This window comes from Heterocephalus glaber, unplaced genomic scaffold, assembly GCF_053883595.1.
Source record: "Heterocephalus glaber isolate CG9 unplaced genomic scaffold, H.glaber_assembly_v1.0 deba00001790, whole genome shotgun sequence".
Classification (NCBI taxonomy): Eukaryota; Metazoa; Chordata; class Mammalia; order Rodentia; family Bathyergidae; genus Heterocephalus; species Heterocephalus glaber.
The window spans coordinates 2285773-2306422 of record NW_028258473.1 but is presented as its reverse complement, the minus strand read 5'-3'; the positions used below and the strand labels follow the sequence as shown (position 1 = coordinate 2306422).

The window sequence follows — 20650 nt, the reverse complement described above, 5'->3', positions numbered from 1 at the left end:
AAGCAGGATACAACCCCAGACTTCCAGTTTGGCAAAGGCAAGTCAGGCAATGAGGTGGAACAATTTGAGAGCATCCCACTTATACTCTTTGAAGTGGTAATAGCTGAAGTAAGAAAACAAATGAGGCTCTAGAAAAAAAATCAAGTCAAAAATAATTTCTCAGATAATTTCAGAGATGAAGACCATAATGAAGGGCATGATTAGTGAATCTAGAGAAGATACAAATTGAAAAATAGAAGAACTTGGGAAAATGATGGAAACCATGAATGCCTAACAGAGGAAGAAAATGGAATCCATGAAACAGATTCAATCAGATACCAGGAGATTAAAAATTCTATTGAAAGTATATACAGCAGACTGAAGCAATGTGCTGACAGAATATCAGATCTAGAAGACAGAGATGCAGTTATTGATCATGCAAAGAAAGATGTCTTAAAAATAGTAAGGGATCACAAAAACTCAATTGAATAGCTTCTAGATGATACAAAGAAGAATAACATAGGGTTGAACAGAGTCAATAAAAATGCAAGAGACAGTGCAAACAACATAAAAAATATGTTCCCAGAAGTAATGACGGAAAACTTCCCAAACAAAGAAAAAGAATTTGACATAGAGATAAGTGAGGCATAGAGAACTCCAATTAGCCATGATCAAAAACAACCTACCAAAAGGCAAATAGTCAGGATTCCAGAAATTTAACACAAGAACAGAATATTAAAAGCTGTTAGAGAAAAGAAACAAATGACATATAAAGAAAAACCTACCAGAATTACAACAAAATTCTCAACACAAACTCTTAAGTCAAGGAAAGCTTAGAGTGAAGTATTATGAACCTTAAAAGAAAACAACCTCTAAGCCAAATTGATGCACCCGCAAAACTATCTTTTAAAATTGATGGAGAAATAAGATACTTTCATGATAAAGAACACCTGAGGAAATTCATTACCAGCAAACCAGCAGAATGTTCTAAAGGACATTCTAGAAAGAGATAATGAAGACTACAACTCCACAAACCCAACAGAATGAATTCACCAGGCAAGGCAAGCAATTGAACACAGGGGAAAGAGAAACAACAACAGGAAAATAACATAACAAGGATAAGTCAATACATATCAGTTATAACCATCAATGTAAATGGTCTCAATTCACCAAACAAAAGAAACACAATGGGAGGATATATCAAGAAACAAGATCCAACAATATGCTGCATACAAGAAACACATTTAACTCAAAAATAAATTCATAGCCTGAAAGTCAAAGGATGGAAAACAATACTCCATGCTGGAGGAACCTGGAAAAAAGCAGGGGTAGCTACTCTACTTGCAGACAAAGTTATTTCAAGACAAGACTGACCAAGACAGACAAAGAAGGTCATGACATACTTGTTAAGGGAACAATCCAAGAAGTAATAATAATCATAAATATATATTCACCAAGCACCAGCACACCCAACTATATAAAACAAATATTAACACAGAAAATCAAATAAACATTAATACAATTGTAATGGTGGACTTCAATATGCTACTGTCACAAATAGATCAACTAGAAAAAAAGAATCAACAAAGAAATATCAAAATTGAACAAAATTTCTGAACAAATAAAGTTAGTAGATGTCTACAGAGTGTTCTACTCCACAATATCAGAATACACATTCTTCTCAGCTGCACAGGGGACATTCTCTAAAATAAGCCAAATACTAGCTTAGAGAACATGTTAAGTAAGTGCAAAGGAATTGAAATTATCTTATGCATATTATGAGACCATACTCCAGTGGAATTGGAAATCAATGGCAAAAGAAACCACAAAATGTACATAAACACATGGAAATTAAATAACACCCTCCTGACCAATCAATGGGTCACAGATAAAGAAGAAATCAGAAAGTTTCTTCAAGTAAACAACAGTGCCAATACAACATACTGGAACTTATGGGATGCAATGAAAGCAATCCTATGAGGGAAATTTATAGCAGTGAATTCCCACAGCAGAAAAGCAGAACAAGCTCAAATAAATAACCCAATGTTAAACCTCAAGCTTCTAGAAAAAGAAGAGCAAATCAACCTCAAAGCTCATATGAAAGAGAAAATTAAGATTAGAGCACAAATTAATGCAATTGAGATTAAGAAAAGAATACATAAAATCAATGAATTGAAGAATTGGTTATTTGAAAGAATAAATAAAAGTGACAAACTCTTAGCCAACTTTATTAAAAAATGAAAGAAAAGACTCCAATTTATGCAATTAGGAATGAAAAGGGTAAAATCACAATGGATCCTGTAGAAATCAAGATCATCAATATCTACTTTGAGAACCTGTACTCTATCTAATATGATGGAAAACACAGAAGAAATGGACAGATTCCTCGAAACATATGAATTACCAAAGCTGAATCATGAAGATATACAAATTCTAAATAACTGAATATCAGTCAATAAAATTGAAGTAATTATAAACCTACCAAGAAAGAAAACCCCAGGCCCTGATGATTTCACTGCTAAATTGTACAAGCAATTTAAAGAAGATCTAAACCCACTACTCTTTAAACTCTTCAATGAAAGTAAAAGGGAAGCAATACTTCCAAAATCATTTCTGGAAGCAAGTATGCACTCATACCAAAGCCAAAGAAGGATCCGACCAAAAAGAGAGCTACAGACCAATCTCCTCAATGAACATAGACACAAAAATCCTTAATAAGATACTGGCAAACAGAATGAGGCAATTCATCAAGATTATACACCAAGAACAAGAACAATTCATCCCAGAGATGCAAAGATGGTTCAACACATACAAATCAATAATTGTAATAAACCATATTAACAGAACCAAGGACAAATGATCATCTCAACAGATGCAGAAAAAGCATTTGAAAAAGTCCAACACAAAAATCCTACAGAAAATTGGAATAGATGGTCTTTATCTCAAGGTGATAAAAGCTATCTATGACAAACCAATAGCCAACCTCACACTAAACAGTGAAAAACTGACAAGAAGGGGAAGAGAGGTGAAGGGAAGGGAGAGGAATGGTAAAAATTAAGAATTATGGTAAATCATGTACATATACAAATTCCATAGGATGAATGTGATCATTATGTATATCTAAATTGCACCAAGAAAATTAATTAAAGATGAAAAACTGAAAGCTTTCATTCTAAAATCAGGAATAAGACAAGGATGGCCACTATCACCACTCCTGGTCAACATAGTTCTGGAAACATTAGTGAGAACAATAAGATAAGAGAAAGAAATAAAAGCAATAAAGATTAGGATAGGAAGATGTTAATTTAATATTATTTGTGGATGATATGATACTCTACATAGAAGAACATCAAAACTCCACCAAAAGACTTCTAGACTTAACCAAATTCAGTAGCATAGCTCGATACAAAGTAAACACTCAAAAATCAATAGCATACCTGTATACAAATAACAGACTCACTGAGGGAGAAATGATGGAAACAACACCTTTCAAAATATAGTAAAAAAAAAAAAAACCCAAAATACTTAGGAATCAATCTAACAAAGGAATAAAAGAATTTTACATTGAAAACTACATTTCACTGAAAAAGGAGACTGAAGAGGATATCATAAAATGGAAACATATTCACTGTTCTTGGGCAGGAAGAACCAACGTAGAAAAAATGGCCATAATCCTAAAATTGTTATACAGATTTAATGGAATCCTGATTAAAATACCTACAGCATACATCACAGAATTAGACAAAATAATCCTAAAATTCATTTGGAACCAGAAGAAACCTAGGTAACAAAGGCAAGGTAGGGGACATCACAATCCTTGACTTGGAATTATACTACCAAGCTACAGTGATTTTTAAAAAAGGCATGGTACTTACAAAAAAAACAAAAAAACAAACAAAAAAACAGAACTAAGGATCAATGTAACAGATTAGGAGATGGAAAAACAACTTCAAACACACTTAGCCAACTTATCTTTGACAAAGGGGCCAAACATGTTCACTGGAAGAAAGCCTCTTTAACAAATGGTACTGGAGGGTATAAACATATGAAAAAATATTCAACATCACTGGTCATTCAAGAGATGCAAATGAAAACAACATTGAGATTCCACCTCACCCCAGAAAGAATGGCTGCTATCAAGAAATCAATCAATAACAAATCCTGGCAGGACAGTGGGGAAAAAGGAACCTTTCTCCACTGTTGGTGGGAGTGTGGATTGGTGCAACCACTGTGGAAATCAGTATAGAGAATGCCTCAAAGAACTAGGATTAGAGGAACCATATGACCCAGCTATTCCCCTGCTGGGTATCTTCCCAAAGAATTAAAAGAATCATATCACAGTGATATATGTGCACCCATGTTTATAGCAGCACAGTTTGTAATAGCTAAAACTTGGAAACAGCCCAATTGCCCATCAATTGGAGATTGTATAAAGACTATTTTTTTTATAAAATGGAGTACTACTCAGCCTTGAAGAATGAGAAATTGAGACATTTATAGTTAAATGGAAGCACTTTGAGGCCATACTCTTAAGTGCAATAAATAGGACACACAAGTGTAAATACCGAATAGTTTCTCTGGTGTGAGAAACTGAAAGTGTAAATAAGGATCAAAAGGCATTAATAGATAATGTGAAATAGGAAGAAAAGGTCCAAAGGGGAAGCGGAAAGGGACATGGGGGTATAGGGGAAAGGAAAGAAAGGAAGGGAAAAAAATATGAGGAAAGGAAAAAATGGGAACAAAATCTTTGTAAATAGGGAGGGGTTTAGGGGTTAAAGGGAGGGCAAGGGAATGGGGAAAAAATAAGAATCAAGATACATCATGTAAAGGTACAAGTTCCCAATAATGAATGTAACTATATTGAATACCTAAAATGTACCAATAAACTTAATGAAAAAAATAAAAAATAAAATAAATAAAATGAAAAAATGGAAACAAAGTCTTTGTAAATAGGGAATGGTGGAGGGGTTGAAGGGAGGGCAGGAAAATGGGGGGAAAAATAAGAACCAAGATATATTATGTAAAGGTAGAAATTTTCAATGATGCATGTTATTATACTTTATACCTAAAATCTACCAATAAAATTAATTAAAAAAAAATGGTGCTGAAAAACCTGGCTTTCCACATGCCAAAGACTAAAACTAGACACATGTCTCTCATCATGCACTAAAGTAAAATCTAATTGGATCAAAGGTCTAAATATTAAACAGAAACTAAATCTGCTGGAAGATAGAATAGGCAGAACTGTTGAAGGCATAGGTGTAGGTAAAGACTTTATGAACAAAACACAAGTGGCACAGGAAATATCACAAAGAATCAACAACTAGGATCTCACCTAACTGAAAAGATTTTGTACAGCAAACTAAACCACCAGTAGAGTTAAGAGACAACGCACAGAGTAGGAAAAAAAATTTGTCAGATGTTTGGCAGACAAAGGACTAGTATCTAGAATATATAAAGGACTCAAAAAAAATCAGACCCCCTAAATTTACAGGCCCAATCCAAAAATGGGCATCTGAAATGAACAGACACTTATCAGATGAAGAAGTAGATATGGCAAATAAATATATGAAAAATGTTCAGTATCACTGGTCATTCAAGAGATGCAAATTAACTGAGATTCCACCTCACTCCAGAAAGAGTGGCTATTATGAAGAAACCAACCAATAACAAATGCTGGCAGCACTGTGGGGGAAAAGGGACCCTTCTCCAGTGTTGGTGGGAGTGCAGACTGGTGCAACCACTGTGGAAATCAGTGTGGAGATTCCTCAAAAAACTGAAACTAAAGCTTCCATTTGATCCAGCTATTCCCTTTCTTGGTATTTTTCTGAATGAATTAAAAGCATCAAAAACAGTGATATATGTACACCCGCGTTTATAGCAGCACACTTTGTAATAGCTAAATTTTGGAAATAGCCCAAATGTTCATCAACTGATGAATAGATAGATTATTTTTTTATATACAACGGAGTACTACTCTGCCATAAAGAAGGATAAACTTGAGACATTTCAAGGTAAACGGATACATCCTGAGACCATACTCTTAAGTAAAATAAATCGGACACCCGTGTTCAAACATCACATTGTTTCTCTGGTGTGAGAAACTGAAACTTTAAATAAGGACCAAAATGTATAACTGATATTGTAAAATAGGAAGAAACTGTTCAAATGGGAAGAGGGGCTAGGGAAGGAGGATGATGGGGAAATGAAAGGAAAGGAAAAGGAAAAAAAAACAGAAAGAAGGAAAAAATGGAAACAAAGCTTTTGTAAATAAGGAGGGGAAGATGGGTTGAATGGAGGGGCAGGAAAGGGGAGGAAAAAAGAAGAATCAAGATATATCATGCACAAGTACAAATTCCATACGATGAATGTTATTATGTATATCTAAAATGTACAAATATAATTAATTATTAAGAAAAAAACACATCCAAGATTACACAGCTAATAAGTGGCAGAAACACACATTCTGCCTCTAGGGTCCATGGTGTTTACTACCCTATCCTGTCTGCCACGGTTTTTATAATCATGCATGCAATGAAAGACCTAAACAGAAATAGTGAAATTAGAAATAAAAAGAAAAGGTGAAGATAGTGTTTGGAAAGATATTTTAAAGAAAATTCCTTTATTGATTATGATGGGAGAGAGTAATGTGATTTGGATGAATGGAAGAACAATAATTAGGAGGGGACTATAGATGCTAAACCGGAGAGACATTGTATTAGCCAATGGGAAATGTCTATTTAAAAGCTGGACACAAAGCGAGGCACAGTGGCATATAAGTGTAATCCCAGCACTCTTGAAGGCTAAGATAGAGTTGCAAATTCAAGCCCACCCTACTCAACTCAGCGAGGTTCTGTCTCAAAATAAAAACAAAAAGTGCTAGGGAGGCTGGCAATGTATATCAGTGAAAATGCCCTGGGTTCAATCCCTAGTACTGCAAAGAAAGAAGAAAAAGTTTGCAATGAACCTAAGAGCATGGTTAAAACCATGAGAATAAATGACTCTGCGCCAAGAGTGATTGTGAACTAGCAGTCAAACAGCCATAGAAGGCTTTCTGACATTTCTTGTTTGGGCAGCACAGTATATAAAAATGAAATGGAACTTAACCAATAATCAAAATATAAAAAATTAATATACTTCATATAAAAATCTTTATTTCTCATTTCTGATGACAAACGGAAAGATCTGTCTCTATTGGGCCCAAGTGGTTATAGAAGTAGAAAATACTACTACTTGTATGTAAAGAAAGAACTTGCCATGCAAATAAAGGTACAATATGCACTATGTTTATTTAGTCTACTTTGCTCATTTTCATTTTCTGAGTTTTTCATCCCTCCAGTGTAGTAGAAAGAGAAGAAAGCCCTGGAAAAGGTCAGGGATAAATACCTCAAAGGGGACTGCCAAGAATGATAAAAGAGGTTGCAGCAAATCCACAAGCAAACAATACACCAAAATTCAAAAGATGAGAAAGTTTTGAGGAGGATTTAACAGATACAAACACTACAAACTGGTCAAGTAAGGTTATGACTGACAATTGTCCTTTGTGTGCAATGTTGAGGGAGTCAATGGTGACTTTGGCAAGAGCATATTTAGTGCCACCATGAGACAGGGTGTCAGATCACAGTGAATTAAAGAGTACACTGGAGGATTAAGAAGTGGAGACAGGATATTTATATTACTTAAAGCAGAAGTCTGGATAGAAATGGGTGGAGGATCTCATTATACAATCTTATCTAAGCTCCAGGGTTGAAGTATCATCTATTATAGAGTTAATGATTCCCAAAGTTTTAGTTTAAGCCTAGAACTCATCTCTGAATTTTAGTCCAATATATCCAATTTCCTATGTAACACAGTGCTCTGATTTTCTTCAATGACACTCAAATTTGATAAATCCAAAATCCAACTTGTTATCTCCCTCAAATTGCATCTTCTTATATTTCCCCAATCAGCAAGTACCTGGCTATCATTTGGCTGTACAGGCCTAGAAATGTGTCTCTCATCCTTTTACCTGCCTCTCCCCAATCCTCATATATAATTCATCATCCTTATTTCCTAAATCTCTTGAATATGCTTATTTTTACCAATCACCAATGTGACACTCTGGTCCAGGAGCATCATCTCTTGCCTGGACTACAGCAATAGCCTGCTAATTGATTTCCACCTCTACCCATTTGTGTCCTTTTAATCTAATCTCCATTGTTATATTTTCCCCAAATATATATCTCCTCATGTAACACCCTGCTTAAAATATTTTAGTATATTCCCATTCTTTTAAAAATAATGCTAGACTCTAATTCTTTTATTTTTATTAGTACATGTTTGCAGTACATAACAATTACATTCATTGTAGGGACTAGGTACCACATGTACGTAACACATCTTAATTCTTTTTTTTCAACCCCTTCTCTTCTTCTTTCATTTCCTCCATTTCTAGATCTTCTTCCTTTTCGCAAAAATTTATCTCCTTGTTTCCTATTTCCTTTCACTTTACTTGTTTCTCCTTTTTTATGGCAGAGCAGTATGCTATTATGTATAAGCACCACATTTTCTTTATCCATACATCTGATGATGGATGTATAGGCCACTTTCAAAAGATTTAGCTATTATGAGTTGTGCTGCAGTACTTCAAGCCAAAACAGATGAGAGGCAAAGGAGATAATTAAGTATTGGTTAAAATAATAATTCAACAGCAAAAAGTAACGATTATAAACATGTATGTACTGGACAAAGTGCACCAAACTTCATAAAATAAACACAACTGAACACTAAAGATCAGATAAGTATCAATACAATTACAGTGGGTGACCTCAATACCCCATTGAGACAAATAGATCAACTAGACAAAATATCAACAAAGAAATACCATATGCAGCTGAACAAAACCTTTGAAAAACTGAACTTAATAGATAGCTACCAAGTGTTGCACCCAACAACAGAATACCTATCCTTCTCAGTAGGACATAGAACTTTCTCCAAAATTGACACCATGATGACCCATAAAGCATGCTTAAATAAATGTAAAAGAACTGAAATCATCTCACCCATATTATCGTATAGTGCAATGAAACCAGAACTCAGTGGCAAAAGAAACCACAGAAATTAAGCAAACACATGGAAATTCAATAATATACTCTTGAATGATCAGTAGGTCACAGAAGAAATCAAGGAAGAAATTTAATAGATCCTAGAATCAAACAATATTACCAGTACAACCTATCAGAATATATGGCACATAATGAAAGCAGTCCTAAGATGAAAGCTTTTAGCTGTGAATGCCCACATTAGAAAACAGAGCTGGCCCAATTAAATGACCTAATGATAGACTTTAAGGTCCTAGAAAAACAAGAACAATTCACATACAAAGCTAGTACAAGGAAGGAAATTATAAAGATCAGAGCAGAAACTAATGAAATTGTAACTAAAAAATACAAAAAGTCAATTAATCAAAGAGCTGGTTCTTTGAAAGACTAAACCTAATAGACAAACTTTTAGCCAATCTTACCAAAAAAGGAAAGAAAAGACCCAAATCAATTTAATTACAAATTAACTAGGTGAAATTACAACAGAAACTGCAGAAATCCAAAGGATTATATGTACGTACATTGAAAACCTGTACTCCAATAAGTTAGCAAATCCAGGAGAAATGGATAGATTCCAAGATGCATATGAATCACCAACAATGAACCATGAATATATAAAATGCTAAAGAGCCAGGGATGTGGCTCAGTGGCACCGTGCCTTCCTGGCAAGCACAAGGTCCTGAGTTCAATTCTTGGTGCCAGAAAAAAATGTTGAATAATCCAATAACAGGAAATGAAACTGAAGCAGTAATAGAAAAAAAAAAAAAAACCCAGGGGCTGGGGAGTTAGCCCAGTGGTTTCACTGTCTGCTGTGCAAGCACAAGGACCCTAGTTCAATCCCCGGTACCAAAAAAAAAAAAAAAAAAAAAAAAAATCCTAACCCTACTAACTAAGAAAAGCCTAGGACCTGATAGATTTAGCACGGAATTCTACAAGAACTTCAGGAAAAATCTAATACCAATATTCCTCCAACTAACTGCTGGGGATCTTCCCCAAAGAATTAAAAGAATCATACCACAGTGATATATGTGCACCCATGTTCATAGCAGCACAGTTTGTAATAGCTAAAACTTGGAAACAGCCCAAATGCCCATCAACTGGAGACTGGATAAAGAAAATGTGTTTTTTTTTAAAAAATGGAGTACTACTCAGCCATAAAAAACGAGAAATTAGAAACATTTATAGCTAAGTGGATGCACATTGAGATAATACTTTTAAGTGAAATAAATAGGACACAGATGTATAAATACCAAATAGTTTCTCTGGTGTGAGAAACTGAAAGTGTAAATATGGACTAAAATATATAATAGGTACTGTGAAATAGGAAGAAAAGGGGCAAAGGGGAAGGAAATGGGAGGGCTAGGGGAAAGGATAGAAGGGAATGGGATTAAGATGAGAAAATGGAAAAATAGGAACAAAATCTTTGTAAATAGGGAGGAATTGAGGGGTTGAAGGGAGGGCTGGGCAAAGGTGAAAAATAAGAACCAAGAGAGATTATGTAAAGGTGCAAATTTCCAATGATGAATGTCATTATATTGTATACCTCAAATGTACCAATGATTAGAATGAATAATCGATAATGCAAAATAGGAAGAAAAGGTCCAAAGGGGTAGGGGTAGTGGGAGGGGCAGGGGAAAGGAAAGAAGGGAAAGGAAAAATGGTGAGAAATGGAAAAAATGGAAATAAAGTCTTTGTAAATAGGGAAGGGTGGAGGTCGTGAAAGGAGGGCTAGGAATGGGGAAAAAATAAGAACCAAGATGCATCATATAAAGGTACAATTCCCAATGAGAAATGTAATTGTGTTGTATGCCTACAATGTACCAATAAAAGAATTTAATAAAAAAAAGGGAAGGAGTAAAAGTCATTCCTGACAGCTAGCATTACTCTGATTCCAAGAACAGACAAGGACTCAACCAAGGAAAGGGAACTATAGGCCAGTTCTTTTCGTGAGCATAGATGCACAAATCCTCAACAAGATACCAGCAAATAGAATGCAACAAATCATAAAAAAGATCATACATTATTACCAAGTAAGCTTCATCTCAGGGATGTAACTATGGTTCAACATACACAAATAAATAAATATATCACATAGACAGATCATTTCAATAGACACAGAAAAAGTTCTTAAAAAAACATTCATTCATAACAAAAATTGCTGATGAAAATAAGTATGGAAGAACCTTATCTCACTCTGATAAAAGCTATTTATGGCAAATCTACTGCCAATATCATATTAAATGATAAAGTTGAAATTTTTTCTTCCAAATCAGGAACAAGAAGAGAATGCTCCTTATCACCACTCCTGAATAATATAGTGATTGAAACATTAGCTAGAGCAATCAGGCCAGAGAAAGAAATAAAAGGGATATATATAGGAAAGGAAGAATTCTAATTAGCATTATGTGCAGATAACATGATTCACTTCATATAAGACATAAAAATTCCACTGTAAGACCCTAGAATTAATAAATGAATTCAGCAATGGAACAAGATACGAAATTAACACGAAAAAATCAATAACAATCCTGTACACCAATAATAAATTCACTGATAAAAGAAATTAGGAAAACAATACCATTCAAAATAGCACCAAGAAAGTTAATACTTAAGAATTAATCTAAACGAGGAAGTGAGTGGGCCGGGGATGTAGCCCAGTGGTTCTGCCACAAGCCTCAAAAGCACAAGGACCTGAGTTCCATCCCCGGTACAAAAACAAAAACAAGGAAGTGAAAGACTTCTACAATTAACACTACAGTAATCTGAAAAAGTTGATCAAAGAGGACATCAGAAAATGGAAAGATATTATATGTTCCTTGATACGCAGACTCAACATTGTCAAAATAGCTATATTTCCAAAACTGCTACACACATTTAATGCAATCTCTATCAAAATACCAACAGTATTCATAGCTCTAGAGAAAAGAACCCTAAAATTCATTTGCAAATAGAGACACCCAAAATAGCAAAAGGAATCCTAGGCAACAAGAGCAAAGTAGAAGGCATCAAAATCTTGGATTTCAAGTTATATTACAAAGCTAAAATGATAAATACAGCATGGTATGGCTAAGAAAACAGACATGTGGAACAATGGGAAAGAAATAGAGTATGAAGAAGCAACACCAAGCACATTCAGCCACCTGATCTTTAGAAAAGGGGCAAAAACATATGCTGGAGGAAAGATAGATAAATGGTGCTGGGACAACTGGCTATCCTCATGCAGTAGATTGGATCTAGACCCACCTTTCTCACCATTCATTAAACTAAAATCAAAATGGATCAAATATCTAAATGTTAAAACAAATACTTAATCTGCTGGAAGATAAAATAGGTAAAATTTTTGAAAACAAAAGCATACACAAGGACTTTCTGAACAGAACCCACATGGTCTAAGAAATAACATCAAGAATCAACAAATGGGCTCATATCAAATTAAAATGCTTCTGTAAAGAAAAGGAAACAGAATGGAGAGAAAACCTAATGAATGAGAAAACACTTTTTACCAACCATTCCTCAAACAAAGGATTAATGTCTGGAATATATGAAGAACTCAAAAAGATTGGATTGCCCCAATAAAGACACAATCAAAAATGGGCAACTTAAATAATAGACACTTCTCAGTAGACGTATAAATGGCCAATAAATGCATGAAAAATTGTTCAACATCTCTGGCCATTAGAGAAATGCAAATGAAAACAACACTGAGATTCTGTTTTACTCCAGAAAGAATGGCTATCCACAAGAAAACAAACAATAACAAATCCTAATGAGGCTGCAGGGAAAAAGGAACCATTCTGCACTATTGGTGGGAATGTAAACTACTACAACCATTATAGAAATCAGTATGGAGATTGCTCAAAAAACTAGAAATTCCATTCAACCCGGCTATTTTACTCACTGGTACCGTCTTAAAAGATGTAAAGTCATCACAGACTCCTGGGAATAGAGAGGGGGAAGAGGGCCTAGAAACAGTGGCCTTATGAGCCAGAAACACTTAGGTTCAAAATACTAGCTGTGCTTATGGATATTACTTAATAGGAGAACGGATGACCTCAGTTTCCTTATCTGTAAATGAGTATGTATCAACCATGGTGCACAGTTATTGTGAATAAAAACAATGACACTCTCAATTTAAGCAACTAGGACACTGTCTGGCACAGAATAAACCTTACAATAGCAGTTTCTTTCTTCTTTGGCAGATGCAGAAGAAATACTTCTGGAAAGGGCACTGGTTTTTATTTCCATCATATGGATTAAAGCATGATATATAATTAATCAATCTCTCTCTATTTCATACATTATTTTTGTCCAAATACAATACGATGCTTCAAAACAATTTTCTCCATTATTATGTTAACAATCATGAATTGGGGACGGGATTTAGCTCAGTGGTTTCAACGCCTGCTGCACAAGCGCAAGGACCCGAGTTTGATCACCAGTACCAAAAATAAATAAATAAATAAAAATAAAAATAAAAGATAAAAAAAAGATCATGAATTGCCACAAATCATTTTACTAGTGAACCCATAATGCCATCAACTTTATGCACAGTGGCAAAACTTTGATAATTTCAAGGGCACTCTTTTTTTAAATAATATAAATTTTCAAAGTCCCATAATTTTCATTTGTGTGTTTACCTTGCTTAAATTCTAATATTTTAAAAGTGTTTTAATGCATCCTCATCTTTGACACATCACTTTTTTAAAAATTTGAGAATCCTATCCAACTTACTGAAACTGCAACTGCATTTAGCTCCAATATCTATAGAAACAAATTTCATCAACTATGAAAATAATGGTCCCAATTCAAATCAAGCATACCTGAGGTAGAATTTCAAAGAGCTGGTGATTGTCTTAATGTCCCAGTCACTATTATGAAAATCAACATCTCCTGGGCATTTGGGATCTATTTGAGAAAAGTAAACAAAAAGAAAATTTAATATTTCAAAAGACCTTATTTTTTAATCCTTTAAAATTGAAGTACATTAAATAAAAGATAGTTACTCAAACAAGCTTTCTAGAGATAAAACCTTACAAAAAGTAGTCTTTTTTAGCATCTAAGAAGCTTGGAATTCATCAGTTCTAGTGGAACTATAAGAAAAAGGCTGAGGGCGGGGGACTTAGCTCAGTGGTTACGGCACCTGCCTTGCAAGCGAAAGGTCCTGAGTTCAATCCCTAGTACAAAAAAACAAAAAAAAAGAAAAGAAAAAGGCTGAACAAACTGAAAATTATCTTTTCTTAGATTCATCAGAGAACTAAGGTCATGTGGAAAATTGCTGGCTCCAAAAACTGAAGGGACAAACATAGGCAGATTCAAAGAATCAAAACTTATTGGAGCAGAAGCAGCCAAGGAACAGGAATCTCCCCTTTGGAAACCTCTATTAGGATAAGAAAGCCTAATTTGCAACTGATAAACAACTGGAGGCTTACTATGTATGAATTTGAATGCCAAAAAATTCTGAGGGGCACAATTTTAGGAGGTACCCAACAATTTTGTGAGTCTTACCTCAAAGAACCCTATCAGATTCTTATAATAAAGATCTGAGAAAATCCCCTCATGTTTCTGGCAGGGATAGAAGAAAAGCAGCCATTTTTTAAAGTGCACTCAGAGCCTTCTGTCCTTACAGTTCCCCAAGTAACTATTTTTACAAGACCCACTGCAGTTTTACCAGAACCTAACTAACTTGAGTGAAGGGAAATATTCAATTCAGACCTAGACTGTCTTCCTATTTCTTCTGAGGGGGAAAGAACAAAACAAACCAAAAGGCACTTGGGAAAGGCATAGGCCAAGGGCACAGCTTACTAAAAGAGACATAATCATAGGCCTATAGAACATTTCCCCACCCATGGCACCTTACTAACATATCACTGGAGCTCCTGTGTAACAGGAAAATATGAATAAAACCTGTACCTCTCAGATGGTATATATGAAAGCTGTATGGAAAATCAAAGATAATAGAAGAGATGAAAATAAGAACACATGAGGAAAGTTTAGCCTCTATCATCTACAGCTACAACAAAATAAACATAGGCTAAACCTCAATAAACATGAAAGCTCAACACTAAATGCCTATATACATCAGTTCCTTTTACCCCTTACATTATGTATGGTTTGCAACAAAAGATTAAAAGGCAGAAAACACAGTTTGAAGAGACAGAGCAAATATCCGAACCTGATCAGAGATGTTTGCATTATTAGTTCAGCAATTTAAAACAATTTTGATTAATATGCTAAGGGCTGTAATAATGTGGACAACATAAAAAAGGAAACGAACATTATAGGAGAGAGATGGAAATTCTAAGAAAGATTAAAAGAAAATGCTAGAAATAAAAAACTCTGTGACAGAAAGAATGCGCTTTAAGGGCTCATCAACAGACTGGACATAGATGAGGAAGACTCACTGAGCTTGAAGAAATGTTGATAGACACTCCAAAAACTGGGATGCAAAGACAAAAAGAATGAAAAAAAGGACACAACAACATATAAACACTGTGAAACAATTATGAAAGGTGTAACATATGTGTGATGGAATGCCCTAAGGAGATGAAAGATAAACGGACGAAAGAAAATATTTGAAGCAATAATGGCTAAAAATTTTCAAAAACTAGTGATATATACCAAACCACTGATCCAGGAAGCTCAGAGACCTTCAAGCAGGATATATACCTGAGAAATCTACACTGAAGCATATATTATTTAAATTTTTTTAAAAATTAAGGACAGAGGAAAAAATCTTCAAAGAAGTCAGAAGACAAAAACACTTTAGCTATAGAAGAACAAGGATAAGAATCACATTGCATTTCTCCAGAGCACTGGTGGTGAACCTATGGCAAGCATGCCTCAGCTTGCTATTTGTTATTATTGAAAGCTTGAAAAGGTTCACTATCAGTGCTCTAGAGAAACCATCCAAGCAAGAAGACAGTGAAATGAAGTATTTAAAGTATTAAAGGAAGGAAGACCCAAAAAAGATGACTTTTAAACTTGCTATCTCCCCAGGTTGAAAGTGAATAGTTTGAGTGGAGTATAGGCATGTGCCTCAGATCCTCTTTCTAGTATAGGAAAGAATGAGCTGGAGAAAAACTTTGACTCTCAGCTTCTGCAAAAGAAAGAAGGAACTGAACATACATCTAAAATCCCATCCTCTCTAGCTATATCACATGGGACTGACTTATCTGCCATATATCTCAAGGCAGTAGAACCAACTTGATACTAATTTTTTAGGGGGCATTAAGAATAATGACAACAAGGGGCCAGGGATTTAGTTCAGTGGTTCTGCTGCCAGCCTTGTAAAGCACAAGGTCCTGAGTTCAATCCCTGGTACCAAACAAAGAACAATGACAACAGAATAAGCACAGAGTCTAAAGACATCTAGAATCTCTGGCTAGGCTGACTGAGAAAGAACACATACAAAAGATCAGTCTAAAAAGACTAGGAGAAGTGGCTCTTTTTATCTAGTGTACAGAAATCAATACAAAGTCAAGGAAAATGTAGAAACAGAACAGTATGTATGAAATAAAAGCATAAGATAAATCTCCAGATATTGACCTAATGAAATAAAGATATATGATATCCTAGACAGAAATTTCAAAAGGTCAGTCAGAAAGGTGCTAACATAAGAACAACCTGAGGATTTCGCCGAGACAGAAAATATTTAAAAATACCAAACAAATCATCAAGCTAAAGAATAATAACTGCATTCAAAAATTCAATAGAGGGGTTCAACAGCAGAAAAGATCAAGCCAAGGAAAGGATTAGCAAAGTTGAAGACAGGTTGTTGGAAATCATAACAGTCTAAATAGGAACATGTAAAAAAAAAAAAAAACATTGAACAAGAGTGAAGATGCCCTAAAGGACTTATGAGACACCATCAAGCAGAATTATATATATATATATATATCACATTAGAATACCATACACCAAAGAGAAAGGAATAAAAAATATATTCAAAGAAATAATGGCAGAAAATTTCACAAGTCAGAGGAAAATGTAGAAATTCAGATTCAGGAAGTACAACAAACATCTAAGAGGCAATCCAAAGATACCCACACCCAGACACATTATAATCAAATTATCAAAAGTTAAAGAAAGAATATTGAAAGCTGCGAGGGGAAAGCAAAAAGGATTTGTTAGATACAAGGAGACCCAAATAATACTTTTGGTAGTTTTTTGACAAAAATCTGGAAGGTCAGGTGGGAATAAGATGATATACTCAAAAAGCTTTTAAAAAAATACATCTTGCCAAGATTTAGCTATGACAAACTCTACCGCTATAAACATGGGTGTGCATATACCACTGTAGTATGATGCTTTTAATTCCTTTGAGAAGAAACCAAGAAGGGGAATAGCTCTAGTTTTAGTTTTTTGAGAAATCTTCACACTGATTTCCATAGTGGTTGTAAGAGTCTACCTTCCCACCAACAGTGGAGAAGGGTTCCCTTTTCCCCTACAGCCTTACCAACATTTGCTATTGGTTGATTTCTTGATAATTGCCATTCTTTCTGGAGTGAGATGGAATCTTAGCCAAATGCCCATCAACCAATAAATGGATAACAAAGATGTGATCTTTTTACACAATAAAGTACTACTCAGCCATTTCTAGGTAAATGGATGCACCTTGAGACAATAATCTTAAGTGACATAAATTGAACACACTTGTGTAAATATCGCACTGTTTCTCTGGTGTAAGAAACCAAAAGCATAAATAAGGAGAAAATATATACCAGATATTATGAAATAGGAAGAAAAGGCTCAAATAGGAAGGGGAACTAGGCAGGAGGGAGGGGAAAAGGAAGGAAGGGAAAAGAAACAAAAGAAAAGAAGAAAAAAACAGAAACAAAGCTTTTGTAAATAAGGAGGGGAAGAGGAGTTGAAGGGAGGGTAAAGGAATGGGGAAAAAGAGGAATTAAGATATATCACTGAACAGGTACAAGTTCTTTATGATGAATGTGATCATTATGTATATCTAAAATGTACCAATGAACTTAATAAAAAATAAAATAAAGCAGTGATAAACAATACACCTTGCCAACTAAGAATACTGTACCCAGCAGTCCTGAAGGAACTTGTCACAACTAGACTTGTATAAGAAAGGTTAAAAGAAATCCGTCCTCAAGCAGAAAAAAAGTTACTAACATGAAACATAAAAATATATAAAACTGGGCTGGGGATTTAGCTCAGTGGTTCCACTGCCTACCTTGCAAGCACAAGGATCCAAGTTTGAGCCCTGGTGTCCAAAAAATATATATATATATATGTATATATATAAAACTTATAGGTAAAAGTTAGCAAGTCATCAGCTTAAAATAGCCTGTTGTTAGTATAAAGTGTTTTATATAAACCACATGACCGACAAAAGCAAAAGCCATTAGGAGATTCAAATAAGATAAAAAGAATTTAAAATAAGCCACTAGAAAAAAATCATCAAAACACAAAGGAAGACAACAAAAAGAACAGAACAACTGATCTACAAATAGAACAGAAAGGACTGACACAATGGCAATAATGAGTCTGCTCCTTTGTAAATAGATTAAAATCACCAATCAGAATACATGGATTGGTCAACTGCATTAAAAAGCAGACTCTGCTATATGGAGCCTACAAGAGATTTACCTCACATTGGAGGCCATAAAAAGATTGAAAATGAAGGTGTGGAAAAAGTTATTCCACGCAAATAGAAACCAAAAGAGAGCAAGTGTAGCTATACTTATACCATTGAAAATAGACTTTCGGGCAAAAATTATAAAAAAATAAAAGGCATAGAAGCTCATTTTATAATGATAAAGGAGTCAACTCATCAAAGGACTTTCCATTATATTCAGAGACAAATACACATAAAATCAAAACAAAAATATAGAAAATTGCAATGGTACATCTAAAACAAATGAATCATATTGAAATGTTCTGATTAATTCAGAAAATGTTAGATGATATTTAGAGTGAAAATTCTAGTCGCATGAAAATTAAGAGGAGGTTTGATTACTTGCAGCTAATAAAACTTTTCAAGTCAAAGGATGAGAGAAAAGTGACTACAAAAAGAATGGACAGAAATGAACTTATCAAGCTCTTGTACTAGCTATGAAGTTGATAATGATTAATGTAAGGACTAATTCGGTTCAGCAAGTTCTTTTCAGCTGATTGTTAGGCCCTTGCACACTCTTCTTCAATATAAAGCTCAGACTAGGGCCGGGGATTTAGCTCAGTGGTTTCGTCGCCTGCTGCGCAAGCGCAAGGACCAGAGTTTGATCCCCGTTACCTATAAAATATATATATATATATAATATATTATATATATATAATATATATATAGCTCAGACTAAAGGATAACTGAAGAAAGATACTTGTTCTTTTGTTATTGCTAACGTAGGACACATTTATATACCAAATAAAGAAAATCCATCCATGGAATACCAAATTTTATAATCTATGGCAGTATTATCTATAATCTTCAAATACTACTTAATACCCACTTGTGGCACATGATTCTTTCCCTCAGCAGAGATGCTGACTGCAAATATCAGAAACAGTTACACTGGTATCTATCAGCTAGGTAAGGCCAGGTTCATAATTTATGATGTGGAAAAGAGGGGGTGCTACATGGAAAAAGGATGAAGGCTATCCTAGTTAGCAGCTTAAAATAAATCCATCAGAGATTCATTAATTTTCCCTGGATTCAAATTATATCAAAATTATTAATAATATCTATAACTTACAGGAAATAAATCTACTTCAGCAAATCTACCCAAAGTATATACTAGAATTAACTTATGCACAAATATGCTATGGCAAAAAGGAAACCAAATAAATGTTCAATAAGAGAGAAATTTTTGATAAGTGATGGTTTAGTTTTTCATCATCATATTATGTAACCATTAACATATTTGCAAAGTATTTTAATCATTTAATACTTGGCATATGAATCTAAATCTCTAAAACACCCTTTATAAAACAACAAAAGTAAGGTAGGGTAATGAGGAGTTGATATGATCAAAGTATGTCATACACATGCATAAAAATATCACAATGAAATCCAATTCTGTATAATTAATATACCCTGATATAATAAAATATTTAAAAATAGAAGTACTAGAAAAACATGAGTCCACAAAGCCTTCCACCTGACAAAAAAGAGAACACATAAATTTTAAACTTACAAGAAGGAAAATAAACACCAAATCCCAGCAAGCTATCACCAATCTTCCTTCCACAAATCTTTGCAAGGTGCAAGGACAATGCTTGACCAAGTGAATTAATGGGAAAAAAATGGGGCCAAATGCCTAAGACTAATCTAAAATCATCACCAGAAAGAGGAGGTCCCAGACAATGTGAAAATATTGTCAGAGTATATCACAGCAGTATATCACAGCAGTATATCACAGCAGTTTGGGAAGGGCTTTCTAAGCAGTCTTCAAAAGGCAGTCTTTCAAAGATATTGCTTCCAGTGAAAAAGGCAAAAAGTTGAGGAGAGATAGCTTTGAAGATGGATGGTCAAAGGAAATTGAATCAAAAGAGGAAAATTTAAGGATGGTCAAAGACCTTACAGGCAAATGGAATCATTATCAGGCAAAGTAGATTTCAAGCCTAAAAGCATTAAA

At 34.5% G+C, this 20650-nt stretch overlaps 1 protein-coding gene across 4 annotated transcripts in view; it reads right to left on the bottom strand.

Moving 5' to 3' along the window:
• Ophn1 (oligophrenin 1) overlaps nucleotides 1-20650 on the bottom strand; it is a 508962-nt gene that overhangs the window by 108456 nt on the left and 379856 nt on the right. For all 4 annotated transcript variants that reach the window (XR_015448092.1, XM_087203252.1, XM_087203253.1 and 1 more), the window contains one exon: nucleotides 13880-13964. Coding sequence is in view for 3 of the 4 variants with exons in the window: in XM_087203252.1 (XP_087059378.1) it covers nucleotides 13880-13964 (85 nt within the window). In the remaining variant the exon portion in view is untranslated. The remainder of the gene's footprint in view (nucleotides 1-13879; nucleotides 13965-20650) is intronic.